Genomic DNA, 16,021 nt, shown 5'->3' with positions numbered 1-16,021 from the left:
ACAAAACCGGAGAGTCTGGAAACTTTTTTACCCTTTCTTTCCTTGCTCCATCACAACTTGGCTCTGGTTTCTCTGGTGCCTTTAGGAACCACGGTCAAAGAAAAAAATTCTCTCCATGTAACTTAGAATTTCTCAGTGAGAGCTGAAATTTTGAAGCTAGGCATTATCAGGGCCCTTCTGGGGTCTCCAGCAGGTCCAGTTACACAAGGATGGTAAACGTGTGCTTTGGAGCCTCAGCTAGGCATGAGGGTGGAACCACAATGGTAGTGAAATCAGTCATCTAAGCTGATGGATGTTGCAAGATCACAAGCTGGCTGGAGCCCTGGTCTATCTTGATGACTGGTGGTCTCTGAGGCTACCCTGCTCCATACCAAGAAATTCCTGGAGAGAAGGCTGAGTGGGTGACTTACATGAGCAGAACTACAGGAGAAAGACACGAAAGCCTCCTCAGGGGTCTGTGGAAGGAGCCTGCCCACTTTCCCATCCCAATTACAAAATCTCTGAGAGAGGCATATGCAGGTAAAAGCTGAATGACCGTGGGAATGAAGAGAAAGCGACTTTATCGTTGATGGTCAGAGCTCAGGTAAGCACCTTAGGACCTCCTGTGGGGAAGCCCGCTACCCAAGAGCAGAGAAAGACTAAGCCAGCCAAGAAAGGAGGACTCAGCCTGTCCATCTCAGGCAGAGAGCTCACATTAGCATCTGGGAATCTCAGCATGTCTTTTAATTTCATGGCTGCAATCACAATCTGCAGTGATTTTGGAGACCAAAAAAGTAGTCTGACACTGTTTCCACTGTTTCCCCATCTATGTCCCATGAAGTGATGGGACCAGATGCCATGATCTTCATTTTCTGAATGTTGAGCTTTAAGCCAACTTTTTCACTCTCCGCTTTCACTTTCATCAAGAGGCTTTTGAGTTCCTCTTCACTTTCTGCCATAAGGGTGGTGTGCATATCTGCATAACCTGCATATCTGAGGTTATTGACTTTTCTCCCGGCAATCTTGATTCAAGCTTGTGCTCCTTCCAGCCCAGCTTTTCTCATGATGTACTCTGCATAGAAGTTAAATAAGCAGGGTGACAATATACAGCCTTGACGTACTCCTTTTCCTATTTGGAACCAGTCTGTTGTTCCATGTCCAGTTCTAACTGTTGCTTCCTGACCTGCATATAGGTTTCTCAAGAGGCAGGTCAGGTGGTCTGGTATTCCCATCTCTTTCTGAATTTTCCACAGTTTATTGTGATCCACACAGTCAAAGGCTTTGGCATAGTCAATAAAGCAGAAATAGATGTTTTTCTGGAACTCTCTTGCTTTTTCCATGATCCAGCAGATGTTGACAATTTGATCTCTGGTTCCCCTGCCTTTTCTAAATCCAGCTTGAACATCTGGAAGTTCACAGTTCACGTATTGCTGAAGCCTGGCTTGGAGAATTTTGAGCATTACTTTACTAGCGTGTGAGATGAGTGCAACTGTGCAGTAGTTTGAGCATTCTTTGGCGTTGCCTTTCTTTAGGATTGGAATGAAAACTGACCTTTTCCAGTCCTGTGGCCAGGAGTTTTCCAAATTTGCTGGCATATTGAGTGCAGCACTTTCACAGCATCATCTTTCAGGATTTGAAAGAGCTCAACTGGAATTCCATCACCTCCACTAGCTTTGTTTGTAGTGATGCTTTCGAAGGCCCACTTGACTTCACATTCCAGGATGTCTGGCTCTCGGTAAGTGATCACACCACCATGATTATCTGGGTCGTGAAGATCTTTTTTGTACAGTTCTTCTGTGTTGATTTTTTAAGCATTATTAATGTTTGCACCTTTTCCAGAACAAGGGAACCTTAGCTTGCCCTCATTTCTCTTTGTGCTTGTGCCCCCAACACCATCCTACTCAATCGCCACATAGATAACATATAGAATTTTAGTTCTGGGTTTTATGCTTGTACCTTAAAAAAATTTCCGTTTATTAGTAAGCTGTAAACTCACCCTTACTCCCCATAAATCTGAATCATCCTTCTGACTTTTTCTCCTTTCCTTGCTGAAATATTTATTCCAAGAATGTTTTCAAAAAAGGACTTTTTGGCCTTGGATGCCTGAGGATTATCTTAATTTTGTTTTCACACTTAAGTGATCACTTACCTGGATATAATATTCTATGCATAAATATTTTCTTTATGCTTTGAGAATATATTTTCATTACCTTGATGGTTAGAATTGCTGCTGAGAATTCTGAACTTCATCTGATTCTTTCATAGGCAGTCGTGGTTTTCTCTCTGAAACTTTTAGAACTTACTATTTATTTATTTTTTTTAAAATCATTATTGTATTTCTCTATGTGTGTCCATGTGTGACTATTTATTTTTCATTAATTTATTCTATTGACACTTTATGGACCACCAACCTAAGAAAGATGTACAACTTGAGAGTTGTGAGTTAAGTTTAATTTGGAACATAATAAGGACTGCGGCCTGGGAGACAGCACCTCAGATAGCTCTGAGAAACTGCTCCAGGGAAGTAGAGGGGGAAGGTCAATATATATGATTTTGGCAAAGGGGGCGTTCATGCAATCAAGCACTTACCTTACTTAAGGCTTTCTGCTCGTCACCAGGGGCTGATGTCACCATAAAGAGTGAGGAGATGCAAGGACTGAAATCATAAAATTCGGTTCCTGAAAATATCTAATTATCTAAAGAGCTATTCCACCAGTTTTCCTGGAGTACAAAGTGCTTCATTCCTGTTCTCCACCCTGAACTCCCTTCAGGGCCTGTTGAAGACCAACAGCTGCAGTGGCAGGGGATTCTTTCCCGGAAGAGGCAGTTGGCACATGCCCTTGAGTGTGTGCATATGTGTGCTCAGTCATGTCCAGCTGTTTGCGACCCCAGGGACCGTAGCCTGCCAGGCTCTTCTGTCTGTGGACTTTTCTAGGCAAGAATGTTGGAGTGGGTTGCTATTTTCTACTCCAGGGGATCTTCCTGACCCAAGAATCACACCCATGTCTCTTGAGTCTCCTGCACTGTGAGGCAGGTACTTTACCACCTGTGCTGGTTTGTAGTTGGCAGGACCTTCAAACTATCTTTGGGAGCTCAGCATTATTCCCATCCCCTCACCTCCACCCAAATCCTTGTCCACCCCAAATCCCAGACCTTGAAATGGAAAACCTGTGCTTTTGGAACTAGTCTGTAGACTCGCAAGGAAATCCTGCTGAGGAACTCAGTTGATTTGCTTCTCTAAGCTGAGTCCACCCTCCTGCAAGGCCAGTGAGTCTGGGTTTATGACTGATTGCTTGAGTGAGTGAGTGAATGTTGGCTCAGTCGTGTGTGACTCTCTGTGACCCCATGGAGTATTCTGTCCATGGAATTCTCCAGGCCAGAACACTGGGGTGGGTAGCCGTTCCCTTCTCCAGGGGATCTTTCCAACCCTGGGATCAAAGCCAGGTCTCCCACGTTGCAGGCAGATTCTTTACCAGCTGAGCCACCAGGGAAGCCCAATTGATTGCCAGTTACAAATTGGCACTTGCCAAGAGCATTGCCAGTGACTGAACAACAACAACCAGGGCATTTGCCATCTGCCTCTGCCTCTGAGGAGATGAACCCTGTGCTCCTGCAGCTGTTGACCCTCAATACCCGCTGGGGAAGTTCAGGGTGGAGTGAGGCACTCTGTGCTCCAGGGACTCCGGTGGAACAAATCTTTAGATAGTTAGATATTTTCAGGAACTGATTTCATGATCCCAACATTTGCATCTTTTCATATCTAAGTGCAGTGAAGTCGCTCAGTCGTGTCCGACTCTTTGAGACCCCATGGACTGTAGTCTATCAGGCTCCTCCATCCATGGGATTTTCCAGGCAATAGTACTGGAATGGGTTGCCATTTCCTTCTCCAGGGGATCTTCCCAACCCGGTGATCGAACCCAGGTCTCCCTCATTGTAGACAGATGCTTTACCATCTGAGCCACCTAGAAAAGGAGTAAATCCCTTCATGATGACATCAGCTCCTCGTGACCAGCAGAAAACCTTTTGTAAAATTTTGAGTGCTTAATTGCATTGAACTCCCCCTTCACCAAAATCATATATATTGACCTTCCCCCACTGTCTCTTTGGAGCAGTTTCTCAGAGCTGTCTGAGGTGTACCTCCTGGGCTGCAGTCCTCATTTTGTCCCAAATAAAACCTAACTCGAAACTCTCACACCTTGCATCTTTTTAGTCGACTCAGGGGAATGGGTGTGAGTGTAAGGAAGCAGGGGAAAGAGAGAGAACACCTTGTGAATCCCTCCAAATCAGATCTATTACTCACTAAAGTCGTGCAGAAAGGCAGCAGGCCCACAGGTGTTAAGGAGATGGTCAGGTCTATGACATCTGACATTTTAAAGTTCATTATCTCTAACCTAGTAAGGTCTCATGCTATGAACACTATGTCTTAATGTTCATTCTGGGCTCTTCATAAAACAGGACAAAGATGACAAAGATGCAACATGATCAAGATCTGGGACTAGGGAGCTGAGCAGCAGCTGGATGTTTAAAAGATTTGGCAGGGATGGGAAATGACTCTGGAATATGAAATTCCAGGAATAATTGAGTTTCAGCAAATTTAGGAGTCTGAACATGCAGGCATCTCATATGTCATTCTGGAAAAAAAAATAGGAATAAAACTTTGATGGTTGCAAGTATTGATGGGTGGGTTTTGCAGACTGAGTGTTACCAAACCCAAACTTGAGTCTTCTCCCTCGAATGCGGCCTGGATTGTTGTGAAGGAATGTGTAGTGTTTATTGTAAGGTGCCACACAAAGAATTCTGGGACAGCTAGTGCTCAAAAACCTGAACTTCTTGATGGGTTTCAGCAAAGCCTTTTAAAAGGCAAGGTGAGGAGAGCCCCAGGGTATGTGATTGACTCATGCACATTTCTCTGGTTGATGGTGAGGGTGTCACAGGCTTTAACATTGTCAATCCCAAGGTTCCTGTAGGCCTGGGGACTATTGCTCATGGTCATTAAGTGATCGATCTATTCCCTTTGGAGATGATTTTAGCTTGTGTAAAACAACTCAAGAAAGGTGCATCAGGTACTATCATCTGGGTACTCCATTGTTGTTTAGTCACTAATTTGTATCCAATTCAGAAGAGCTAAAGCAGAGGGGAGGATGGGGGGAAGGTTCTGTACCCAGAAGGCTCCCTAGGATCCTGCTCAATTACAGAACATCTTGGAATTCCCAAGGTCGTTCATTAATGCCTCATGGCTGCATAAATGAGGCATGCTGCTGCTACTAAGTCACTTCAGTCGTGTCCAACTCTGTGCGACCCCATAGACAGCAGCCCACCAGGCTCCCCCATCCCTGGGATTCTCCAGGCAAGAACACTGGAGTGGGTCGCCATTTCCTTCTCCAATGCATGAAAGTGAAAAGTGAAAGTGAAGTCGCTCAGTCGCATCCGACCCTCAGCGACCCCAGGGACTGCAGCCCACCAGGCTCCTCCATCCATGGGATTTTCCAGGCAAGAGTACTGGAATGGGGTGCCATTGCCTTCTCCAAAATGAGGCGTAAATGAACAATTAAATTCACTATCAACAATTAAATGAACTTAATTGTTCATTTATGCCTCATGGCTGCTGCAGACACCTGATGCATTCAAATGATAATATGTCACGAGAATTTAATAGACCCCCACATTTGTGATTGTCACTCCAGTCCCAGAAGTCCACTTTCTATTAGGGCATCATCTTGTTTTGTTTTTCACGAAGAAATAATGTTTTAACCAGACAGTTCAATCGCTCCTCATTTCCAGGTGCTTGAAAAGCATCTTGGGGATTTTTCAGGACCGCACCATTGCAGAAAAGGGGATCCCTTCAGGATCCTGAGAGTGGGCTCCTGTCTAACACTTGGAAATGAATTGAGACATATGCTGACAAAGCAAGAGACTTCATTGGAAAGGGGCACCCAGGTGGAGAACTGCAGGATGAAGAAACCAGAGAACTGCTCTGCCACGTGACTTGCAGTCTCAAATTTTGTGGTGATGGGGTGAGTTTCCAGATTGTCTCTGGCTAATCATTCCAACTCAGGGTGCTTCCTGATAGTGCAGGCATTGCTCAGCCAATGGATTCCAGTGAGGAGGATTTGGGGAGGTTGGCAGGACCTTTGGCCAGGCATCTCCTCCCTCCTTTTGACCTTTCCCGAAATCTTCATGTTGGTGGCAGCTTGTTAGCCCTGAGTTCCTTACCAGGCTCTCTTGTACGATAACTCATGGAAGTGGTTACTGCCTTTCCTGGCCAGGGCGGACGGTTTCAGTCAGTATTTCTCCTAACAACTTCTGCTGAGAGACTTCATACTCCAGATTCTTTCTGGGAATTGGGGTGGAGGTCTCTTTCTTCTAAAATTACTTCCTGCTGAGAATGGGCTTAGACCTGCCTAGCAGGGTAGAAGTCTCTCTCCCGCTGATTCAAAACGAGGTATTCTGGGTCCCAAACGAGCACTCATCCTTGTCGTAACAACGATTTGGCCTGAAACTGTTGGACCCTGTCAGATATTAACCTTGTAAGCAGTTGAAATAGACAAGGGCCCAAACAGGAGGCCTAAAAGGATGATTTTAGCTGGGTTCAGGAAAAGAAGGCAGAATTTGGGGTGAGGACTGCAAGGTGTGTGGGTTTCTTCTGATTGGCTGGCGGTGAGGTAACAGGGTGGTGCTCTAGGAATCTTGCACTCAGCCTGAAGTTATCCTCTTTCTGGTTGAAGGCCTTAGTTCCTGCAGAACTCAGATATTGTTATGGATGCTACCTGAGAAGGAATCGGGACCCTACCTCAAGACTGTACCACCCTTGACTGCTCCTTTCCTGTTTTTCCCCTCCCTTCCCTGATTAGAGAGTGTTTGAATCTGCCCAGTGGAACTCAGAGAACTCAGAGAAGATCAGGGAGGCTGAATGAAGCCTATACCCAACAAAAAACAGGGGACACAGAAAAGACTTGTCCTCTGGACCCCCAGAGAGTTCTGCTCAGTTTCAATTCAGAGTACTGGGAGGAGATGGCTCTGGCCACCTTCTGCTAAAATGGGGCATAGTTGTGCCCCAATTTGGAGAATTGACACTGAATTGGAAATATTGCTGAGTTGCAAATCTGGAATATGCATCTTGCATTATCTGGGCCTTATCAATTTCTATAGGGAGAAATAGAGCTTTCCCTTAGATATAAAGGCAGTTTAAATGCAAGTGAAAAAAATGAGAAGTTTACTAAAAAGCACAAACAACTTTCTAGAGATATGATGCAACCAGTCCATTCTAAAGGAGATCAGCCCTGGGTGTTCTTTGGAAGGTACCGGGGTCCAGCTCCAGTTGGATCCAGTGATTCCCTCAGGAGGACGGCGTTGGCGATTAGAATACCAAAGCAGAGATTTATTAGATGCTCAATAATAACTGGTTTACGCGGGAAATCAATAAAGTTTGTGACACCAAGCTTGCTCTGACCACGGAGGCCGCAGGCCCCCTCTCGAATAGCGGAAGGTGCCCCACCTTAGGCACCTTCTCGGGTGGGTCTTAGAAGCCAGGCAAATAAGTGGTCGCAGGGGACCCCCGCGCTCCAATTATTTTGGCGTGAAGGAAGAACAGAAGAGAAAAGGACGAAAAGGAAACAAGAAAGAACGACACAGGGAGACCAAACTTCGATGAGCAAGGCCAGTAGCTTTATTTTCAACAGGGGCTTTTATACCCTAAGTTGCACATAGAGGACAATAGGGGGTGTGAAATCATGCAAAGTCAGCAGTCTTTGATCCTTATTGAGACCAGGCTTTCTTTTCTGCAAATTTATCCTATACAAATGGTTTAGGTGATTTACATCATCTTCTGGCCAGAAGGCCTGTTAACATTTTATGACTCTGATAAAGGTTTGTCAACCATAAGACTTATTTTCTCTAAGAGTAATTATTTTAGAGTTTGGCTCCATCCTCCGAAGGTGTTAGATAAAGTTGCATTCCTATCGGGTAGAGGTGCAGTGGGCTTACAACAAAGGAAAGAATTTATTACCTTAAGGGTCTAAAGTTGTTAACACCAAGGCCACTACTTATTTTTTCTACATACCAACTATATTAATTAATACACTTCCAAGGATACAATACAGGGGATGTGGAAACTTGGCAGCAAGCATTGGCTCAACAATGAAATCTTCTACCAGTTCTATTCTGACAATTTCTAACTCTCTGAGAGGACAATCGTATGCGTAGCTGTAGGAGTCCGGGTAAACCTGTCAGGCAAATTAGAGAGCCATCTGAGGGGTTTGGATTTAAATACTCCAATTATGCCCAGGAAGCTAATTAGCTAGAGCTCTAAGTTGATTTCCTTCAGAGAAAAGGTGGTCGGGAATAGCTGTCAGAGGAGTTGGTGAAAGTCATGAAGCAGTAAAACAGACAGACTTTGGTTTTGGAGTAGACGCTCAGGCAGGCCCAAAGGGGCACCCCTCGAGTTCTGGCTCGCCTTGCCCACCAGAACTCTCCCACATAACCTTGTTATGGGCGGGGACTCCCATGCTGGCTCCCGGCAGGAAGGAATGATGCTAAAGCTGAAACTCCAGTTTGGCCACCTCATGCGAAGAGTTGACTCATTGGAAAAACTCTGATGCTGGGAGGGATTGGGGGCAGGAGAAAAGGGAACAACAGAGGATGAGATGGCTGGATGGCATCACTGACTCGATGGACATGACTTTGAGTGAACTGTGGGAGTTGGTGATGGACAGGGAGGCCTGGCGTGCTGTGATTCATGGGGTCGCAAAGAGTCGGACATGACTGAGCGACTGAACTGAACTGAACACTACCTGAAGGGGAGAAACATAAGTGGAAGTTGTAGGAGGCCATCCTCCAGTATCTTTCCCAGGGAAGGTCATTCTTTGGCAATCAGAATGGCAGGTAAATGGTGAAATTGATTGGAAACTTTTTAGGGGTATACTCATGGACCAAAGGAGACTGGAAGAGTTTGGGATGAGGATGACCAGACAGTGACAGAAGATTTCAATGCTAATATGCCTTCATTCCTCTGCACAGACAGATGAGGCCACATGACACTGGGCTTATGAGATATACAAGAGCAGTGTTGGTGACATAGTTTGGTGACATAGTTGGTGACAATGAAACACAGATATGGCAGACCACATTTCACACTCATCAGGCTAACTGGAGGAATCTTGATGGAAAGAAGTAAACTGAGAACTCGATTCTCAGGAGAGATAAAGTCAACCCCATCCATCATTTTTGTCAGAATCTTTGGGAGACTAAGATTTAGCTTATGTCTCAGGGAAGTTTCAATGGAAGGTTACATCCTCAGAGTTTATCTCCTAACTGTATCCTAACTTCAAATCACGTCAAGATAGCAGCTGGCACTTTCCAATTCCTGTCACCCACATCCCAGGGAACAGGATGGCTCTCCCGGAGGTAGGCTTCCTGCTAGATGTCGGTGTACTGCCTTAGAATGGGGTATCCCCACCCTTGCTCACACTCCTACTCCTCTGGAGTCTTGCCCTAATACAAGCTGCTGCAATAGGCCTACTACGTGCTACATACTGATTCATTTTGTTGTTTGACAAAGTCATCTTTACAGGACACTTGAGAAAATACTCTTGAGCCTCTGCCCTGTCTAGAGACAGAGATGTGGAAGGAGGAAAGGAGCTAGCTGGGAGGAACTTGAGTCTGATCTATTGGTTTTCTGAGTGCCCTGTATTCATGCACCCACTGCAGAGCACACATATGGTCCTGCTAGCCAAAGAAGATCCACCAGAATGCCTAAATGGAAAGACAGACACAGCCCAAACTATGCCACAGATTTAGTTTATTTTGAACACAAGTGTTTTTAGAAAGCAGCCACTGCACCATTTTAGATCTTTATCCTCCAGGGCTACAATTCCAGGCAAAGGAAAGAGCAAGGAATGGATATGGAAGCCTTGTTATGCCAAGCATTGAATTTGTGGATTCATAAAAAATCTTCAGGTGCTGTTCTTCAGGCATGCTCAATCACTGTTCAGTCCAGCTTTCCCAAGGCCACCAGAGCCAACCTTCTAAAAATACAAATTTGATCATGACATTAACTGTGCTTAGAAACATCCAGCACTTTACCAAACCCTTCAGCAGGAGGCTCTCTCTCCTCACTGGACTCTGGCATGGATGGCCCTCCACCATCCCCCTGAGATGCTGCAACCCCTTCCTGCCACCATCACTTCCTTGTCTCCAATGGAAGACCCATACTCCTCTCACCCTCTCAACTGCCCTGCCTTCCTCCTGCTAACTTTCTGCACCCTGTATTCTCTCACTCAATGTTCTCTACTCTCTGACAACTTTCCCAATCTCTCTCCCTTTAGGTAAAGCCCATAACCACTCTCTTTCTCCCACAGATTGTACGAGAAATCTGTACAAGGCACTGGTCACCCTACGTTTAGATTATTTATCTATGTCTGTCTCATTTATCCTGTTGTATCTGTCTTTTTGTTTCAATTCCTGAACAATGCATGCCTGACACAGGAGATACTCAATCCCTAGGGATTCCCTTTCCCTTCCTTCTTCCTCCCGGGATGTTCCATTTTCCAGGAAGAGTTAAATCCCTTTGGTGAGGAAGGAGAAATAAAGTGAGAAAACCTTGGTTAAGAATGACCTGTGAATCTGTATCATGGATACTTGTCTCAACTGAACCGATCAGCGTTGTCCTGGGACAGGGCTCCTCGTTTAGGATGAGGCCTCAGATAATGTGGGCCAGCTGTCTTTTGGCCATGTTTCCAACCCCCTTCTCTGGGAGTTTTCCAGACTCTCCCATGCGGTGGACATGTGAGCAAAGTCCACTTGAGAGTTGGGTGCACCCCTTGGCCAGCTCTTGCCTGATTTGTACTCACTTTGAAGACAGCAGCTTTGCAGACATGACCACACCCATTGCTGCAGCATTTCGCTCTCCCAGGACAGGAATAATCTCCTGAGCACAGTTCAACACAAATTCCCACAGTACCTTTGGGCACCTCTGGGCAGAATCCAGGTTTCCTTTGTCCTGAAACACAGGATGGTGTTTGGCGTGTGGCGCAGTCACTAAGACAGGCCTGAGGACAGACGCTGGAGGTCTGAAGCCTCCATCACAGGCAGGACTGCTGCCTCTTCTGTTGTTTCCTTTGTGCTCTGGACTCCTCCCCGAGCCTCCACTGCTCCTCTCCCATGGAGCCCACAGTCTGTGCCTTAGGAGAATGCTCCCCTTTCTCTGAAGGCTGCTCGGGTCTCAGAAGATAAGAAACCTGCACAGTCATAACCCTCTTCTTCCCACTTTATAAGAAGATTCTAGAAAAGCCTCTGCTTACAGAGATCACCATTCCCTGCCTCACACATTCCATTTGTCCCCCAACTTCCTCTGGGGTCCCACTCACAAGGCCCAGGTCCTAACTAGAGAGAAAACGTACCCTTTACCCCCAATTTCTAAGCAGACCCAACACAGTCTGATAGGGAGAATGGGACACACAGGATGAGTGCTCATTTAGATCAAAGAAAAGGCATCTAATCAATGCCAATCCCCACTCTGCTGTGGGGACCTGGTTGCTTCCAGGCAAAACCACCCTCAGGTCTAACACTGGGCTCTGAGCCTTCTCTGCTGTCAGCTAGGGTCCCCTCAGCACCCTCACCTTTGACAGGAGACTTCTGAGCCCAGGCCACCTCCAGCCCCATGACGAGGAAAGCCAGCAGAACAAAGACGGTGCCTGTCTTCATGTTGGCCTCTGGTGTGGTGCAGGGGCAGAGCCCAGCCCCAATTTATACTCTCAGTGTCACCAGAAAAGAGGGTGAGGTGAGAGGCAGTAGAACAGGAAGAGTATTAAAATGTAAGCTCTCCAGGGAGTGTCCCAGGATATTCTAGTTTCTTTGTTCTATTTCACAACTGTTTTCAAGGATTAGGGAATGGTTTCTTGGATATGCAAATACAAAACTGGAGAGTCTGGGAACATTTTTTAGCCTTTCTTTCCTTGCTGCATCACAACTTGGCTTTGGTCCCTGGTCCCTTTAGGAACCATGGTCAAAGAAAAGAATTCTCTCCATGTAACTTAGAATTGCACAGTGAGAGCTGAAATTTTGAAGCTAGGCATTGTGAGGGCCCATCTGGGGTCTCCAGCAGGTCCAGTTACACAAGGATGGTAAATGTGTGCTTTGGAGCCTCAGCTAGGCATGAGGGTGGAACCACAATGGTAGTGAAATCAGTCATCTAAGGGGATGGATGTTGCCAAATCACAAGCTGGCTGGAGCCCTTGAGATTTGAGAGACATGGTCTATCTTGATGGCTGGTGGTCTCTGAGGCTACCCTGCTCCATACCAAGAAATTCCTGGAGAGAAGGCTGAGTGGGTGACCTACATGAGCAGAACTACAGGAGAAAGACACGAAAGCCTCCTCAGGGGTCTGTGGAAGGAGCCTGCCCACTTTCCCATCCCAATTACAAAATCTCTGAGAGAGGCATATGCAGGTAAAAGCTGAATGACCGTGGAAATGAAGAGAAAGCGACTTTATCGTTGGTGATCAGAGCTCAGATAAGCACCTTAGGACCTCCTGTGGGGAAGCCTGCTACCCAAGAGCAGAGAAAGACTAAGCCAGCCAAGAAAGGAGGATTCAGCCTGTCCGTCTCAGGCAGAGAGCTCACATTAGCATCTGGGAATCTCAGCATGTTCAAAGGATACAAGCCCCCAGGAATGACTCCTTGGTCTGAAGGAGGGACCAGGGTTCCCAGGGAGCGAGCTCAGTGTGGGGTGGAGATCAATGGCCCCACCCAGCACAGCAAAGGGGAAGCCCTGATCCAAACCCAAGATGGCTGGCTGGACCCCAGGACGCTGTATACTGTAGCCCTGATTGTGGGGCCAGGGCTGGACAGCTCCAGACAGCTTGCAGGAGAGTTTGGAGCTACACTGTTGGCAAGAGAGGACTCTCGAATTCCTCTCAAAAAGTGAGCTGGACTTGATCACTGCCATTGAGTTAACATAATCTGTCAAACTTCCTTTTCACACAGCAAACACCTGATTGTGGTCAATAATTCCAACAATACAGATATATCCTGAGTAACCTTTCAGGAAGCAATCAATATTACCTATTTTAATCAATATTTAATCAATATTACCTATTACCTATCAATATTTGCTATGTATTTTTCCATGCCCTTTTCTTATGCTTTTATGTACACATATATGTATATATACAAATATATACTTTTTTGCAGAAATATTTATATGTATTGTTTTGCTTTATTCATGTAATGTTATGTCTTGGAGCATTTTCTAGGTTAGTAACCTCTTTTTCTTTTAAAAAATTCTGTTATATGAATGGTTTATAATTTATTTAACCAAACTTCAATTTTTGACATTTAGCAGATTTGGAGATTTCTTGGTTATCAAATAATTTGCCGTGAATGTGTATCATATACTTTATAATGCTTCTATATATAATATACAATATGTAAAGATAACTAAGACCACTACATGTAAACAGTGAAAGTGGTTAAGACAGACAATCTTAAGGGTTCTCATCACAAGCAGAAACATTTTCTTATATTTCTTCACTGTTGTATCTCTATGAGATGATAGATGTTCACTCAACTTACGGTGATAATCATTTCACAATGGATGTAAGTCACATCATTGAGTTTTATACCTTTAACATGTACAGTGCTATATGTCAATTATATATCAGTAAAGCTGAAAGGAAAAAAAGAGAGACCATACAATCTACACTTCCTTCCACAGCAAAGGAGACACAGATTTCTCACATACTGATCCAGTGCATTTGTAGCCTTGGTTCCCAAGTTAAATTTTTTAAAAATTTTATTTATTTATGTTTTTCTTGAAGTATAGTTGATTTACAATGCTGTGTTATTTTAGGTGTACAGCAAAGTGATTCAGTTATACGTGTATACAAATGTCTATTCTCTTTCAGTTTCTTTTCTATTATAGGTATTGGCTCAAATGGTAAAGAATCCACCGGCAATGCAGGAGACCAGGGTTTGATCCCTGGGTCAGGAAGGTTCCCTGGAGAAGGGATTAGCCACCCACTTCAGTATTCTTGCCTGGAGAATTCCATGGGCAGAGGAGCCTGGTAGGCTACAGTCCATGGGGTTGCAAAGAGTTGGACACGACTAAGTGACTAATACAGGTATTACAAGGCATGGAATAGAGTTCCCTGTGCTATACTGTAGGTCTTTGTTATTTATCTATTTTATATACAGTAGTGTGTATCTGTTAATCTTAACCTTCTAATTTATCCGTCCCCTCTTAAGTTTTTAATGGACTAGTTGAAGCTTCTAGTCCCATCCTCCCATTGGGATGCATCTGAATTGGGAATATGAGGCAGTGGAATACTCAGCACAGAAAAGGAATTTAACTACAGAAATTGTATAACACAATACAATTGGCTTGTTATTGCAGTACTTTGAGTTTCCAATATGAAGCAAAGCATAATTAAGGCCTGTAATGTCTTGCTGAATAGGCATTGTAAGAACAGATGCTGCAAGATTATTAAAGAGAGACTCTGTACAATAATAATGACAATACTTGACAGAATGACACAATGAAATTGTCTGGCAGGTCCTGTGCTTGTACTTTATATGAATCATCTCACTGAAGGCTCACAAGCCTGTGGAGTTGCTTCCATGGGCATCCCCATGTCACAGAGGAAGAAAGTGAAATTCAAAGAACATCATTCCTTGTAAACACTTCAAACCCAAGACAGAGCCACTCATGTGGCATTTCCAATGGCAGTGTTAGAGGAGCCACCCGATTTGGCCAGGCAAAACAGTAGTCCCTTGCATGAATTATCTTACAACAGGAGGTATTGGTAAGGAACTCAGAACTACAAGCTACCACTAACTGGAAGAATTCAGGAAAGGTCAAAAGGAGAGATGACATGCCAGTCCACATGTCCTGCTTACCTCCCAGAATCCTTTTCACTGGAATCCATCTTGGCTGTGCGAGGCACGCACCGCCAGGAAGGACTCTGAGTCAAAATGATTAGCCAGAGACAACCCAGAAACTAACCCCATTACCATAAAATCTGAGATTGGGAGCCAGTTCCCTGGGTTCCCTTGCCCTTCGGCTCTGTATCTGGGTGTCCTTTTCCAATAAAGACTCTTGCTTTGTCAGCATGTATGTCTCCTCAGATAATCCATTTCTGAATGTTAAATAAGAGCCCACTCTCAGACCCTGGAAGAGGTTTCCCTTCCTGCAACAAAATGGCGACTCTGGTGGGATCTCTTCTTCGCTACAACTGACATCCCGACCACTCGGGGTACTCGGAGACCAGCTCACCCACACTGGTGGACCAGACCCAGGGGCCACAGCTGGGGCCATTTTGTCCCTGGTCTCCTCCTGACGTGGATGGCTGGCCAGAGTGCCTTGACCAGGGAAGGAACAGGAGATTTTATTGACCTCTTTCCCCTTCTCTCTCTCTTCCTCTTTTCAATCCCTCCTATCCTCCTATTTTTTCTTCTGTCTTGGTCCTGGACACAGGAGTCTGGTTGAAGGGCCTCAGCCTGCTCTGAGGGTTGATACCTGATCACCTCTGGTGGGCAGGGAACTCTGACTCTGGTTCAGGTCTGGTATCTGGCCTGTAGTTTCTGGTAGGGTTGGGTTCCCATCCTCCCTTCTTGGAAGCCCAGGGGAAAGTCTCACAACACCTGGGCATCTGCAAGTGACCACCAGGTGTCTGTAAGGGCACCCCTTAGTCCCTCTACCACCCCCCTCTTCTTTCAACCTGGCCTCCTTTCCTCCCTTTCAAATCTTGAAGACCTGAGATATTTCCATATACTCTATTCATACTTGGATCTGAAGTTCATGTCTCTGAAGGAGGTTTCCTGAGAGACTGCAATCTTATATTTTAGGAAATGTTTGATGAGAACATCTGGATCTGTGTGTATTTTATACTTTGAGTTCTGTGTTGTGATTTGTGATAGCCATTCTGCCTTGTGACATGGGGTAACATTGTGTGGTCACCAATTTTGTTTAGACATAAGATAAAGTTGGTTTAGATAAAACTCTTAAAAACTGGTTTCAAAACTAGTTTTTTTTTCGTGCATATACAGTT

The 16,021-nt window shown here is 45.1% G+C and overlaps 1 protein-coding gene across 1 annotated transcript; it reads right to left on the bottom strand.

Annotated features, from left to right (window-relative positions):
* Positions 1-9,758: 9,758 nt before the first annotated feature.
* LOC109574155 (WAP four-disulfide core domain protein 18-like) lies at positions 9,759-11,798 on the bottom strand. Its single transcript, XM_019981961.2, has 3 exons — positions 11,595-11,798; positions 10,827-10,975; positions 9,759-10,001 (listed from the first exon to the last, which is right to left on the bottom strand). Exons 1-3 carry the CDS (start codon positions 11,677-11,679, stop codon positions 9,954-9,956), a joined length of 282 nt encoding a protein of 93 aa, XP_019837520.2. The 5' UTR covers positions 11,680-11,798; the 3' UTR covers positions 9,759-9,953.
* Between the last annotated feature and the right edge of the window lie 4,223 nt (positions 11,799-16,021).

The sequence above is a fragment of the Bos indicus genome, chromosome 19, assembly GCF_029378745.1.
Source record: "Bos indicus isolate NIAB-ARS_2022 breed Sahiwal x Tharparkar chromosome 19, NIAB-ARS_B.indTharparkar_mat_pri_1.0, whole genome shotgun sequence".
Taxonomy (NCBI): Eukaryota; Metazoa; Chordata; class Mammalia; order Artiodactyla; family Bovidae; genus Bos; species Bos indicus.
Note: the sequence above shows the minus strand (reverse complement) of the source record. Positions and strands in the feature narration are given on the sequence as shown.

What these genes read in the sequence shown, in the direction of transcription:
- LOC109574155 (XM_019981961.2), bottom strand. Translation starts at nt 11,679, where the DNA reads ATGAAGACAGGCACCGTCTTTGTTCTGCTGGCTTTCCTCGTCATGGGG. An exon ending in TCAGAAGTCTCCTGTCAAAG is followed by an intron (nt 10,976 to 11,594) that starts GTGAGGGTGCTG and finishes CCTGTGTTTCAG; the next exon opens with GACAAAGGAAACCTGGATTC. An exon ending in GCAAAGCTGCTGTCTTCAAA is followed by an intron (nt 10,002 to 10,826) that starts GTGAGTACAAAT and finishes TTGTATTTTTAG; the next exon opens with AAGGTTGGCTCTGGTGGCCT.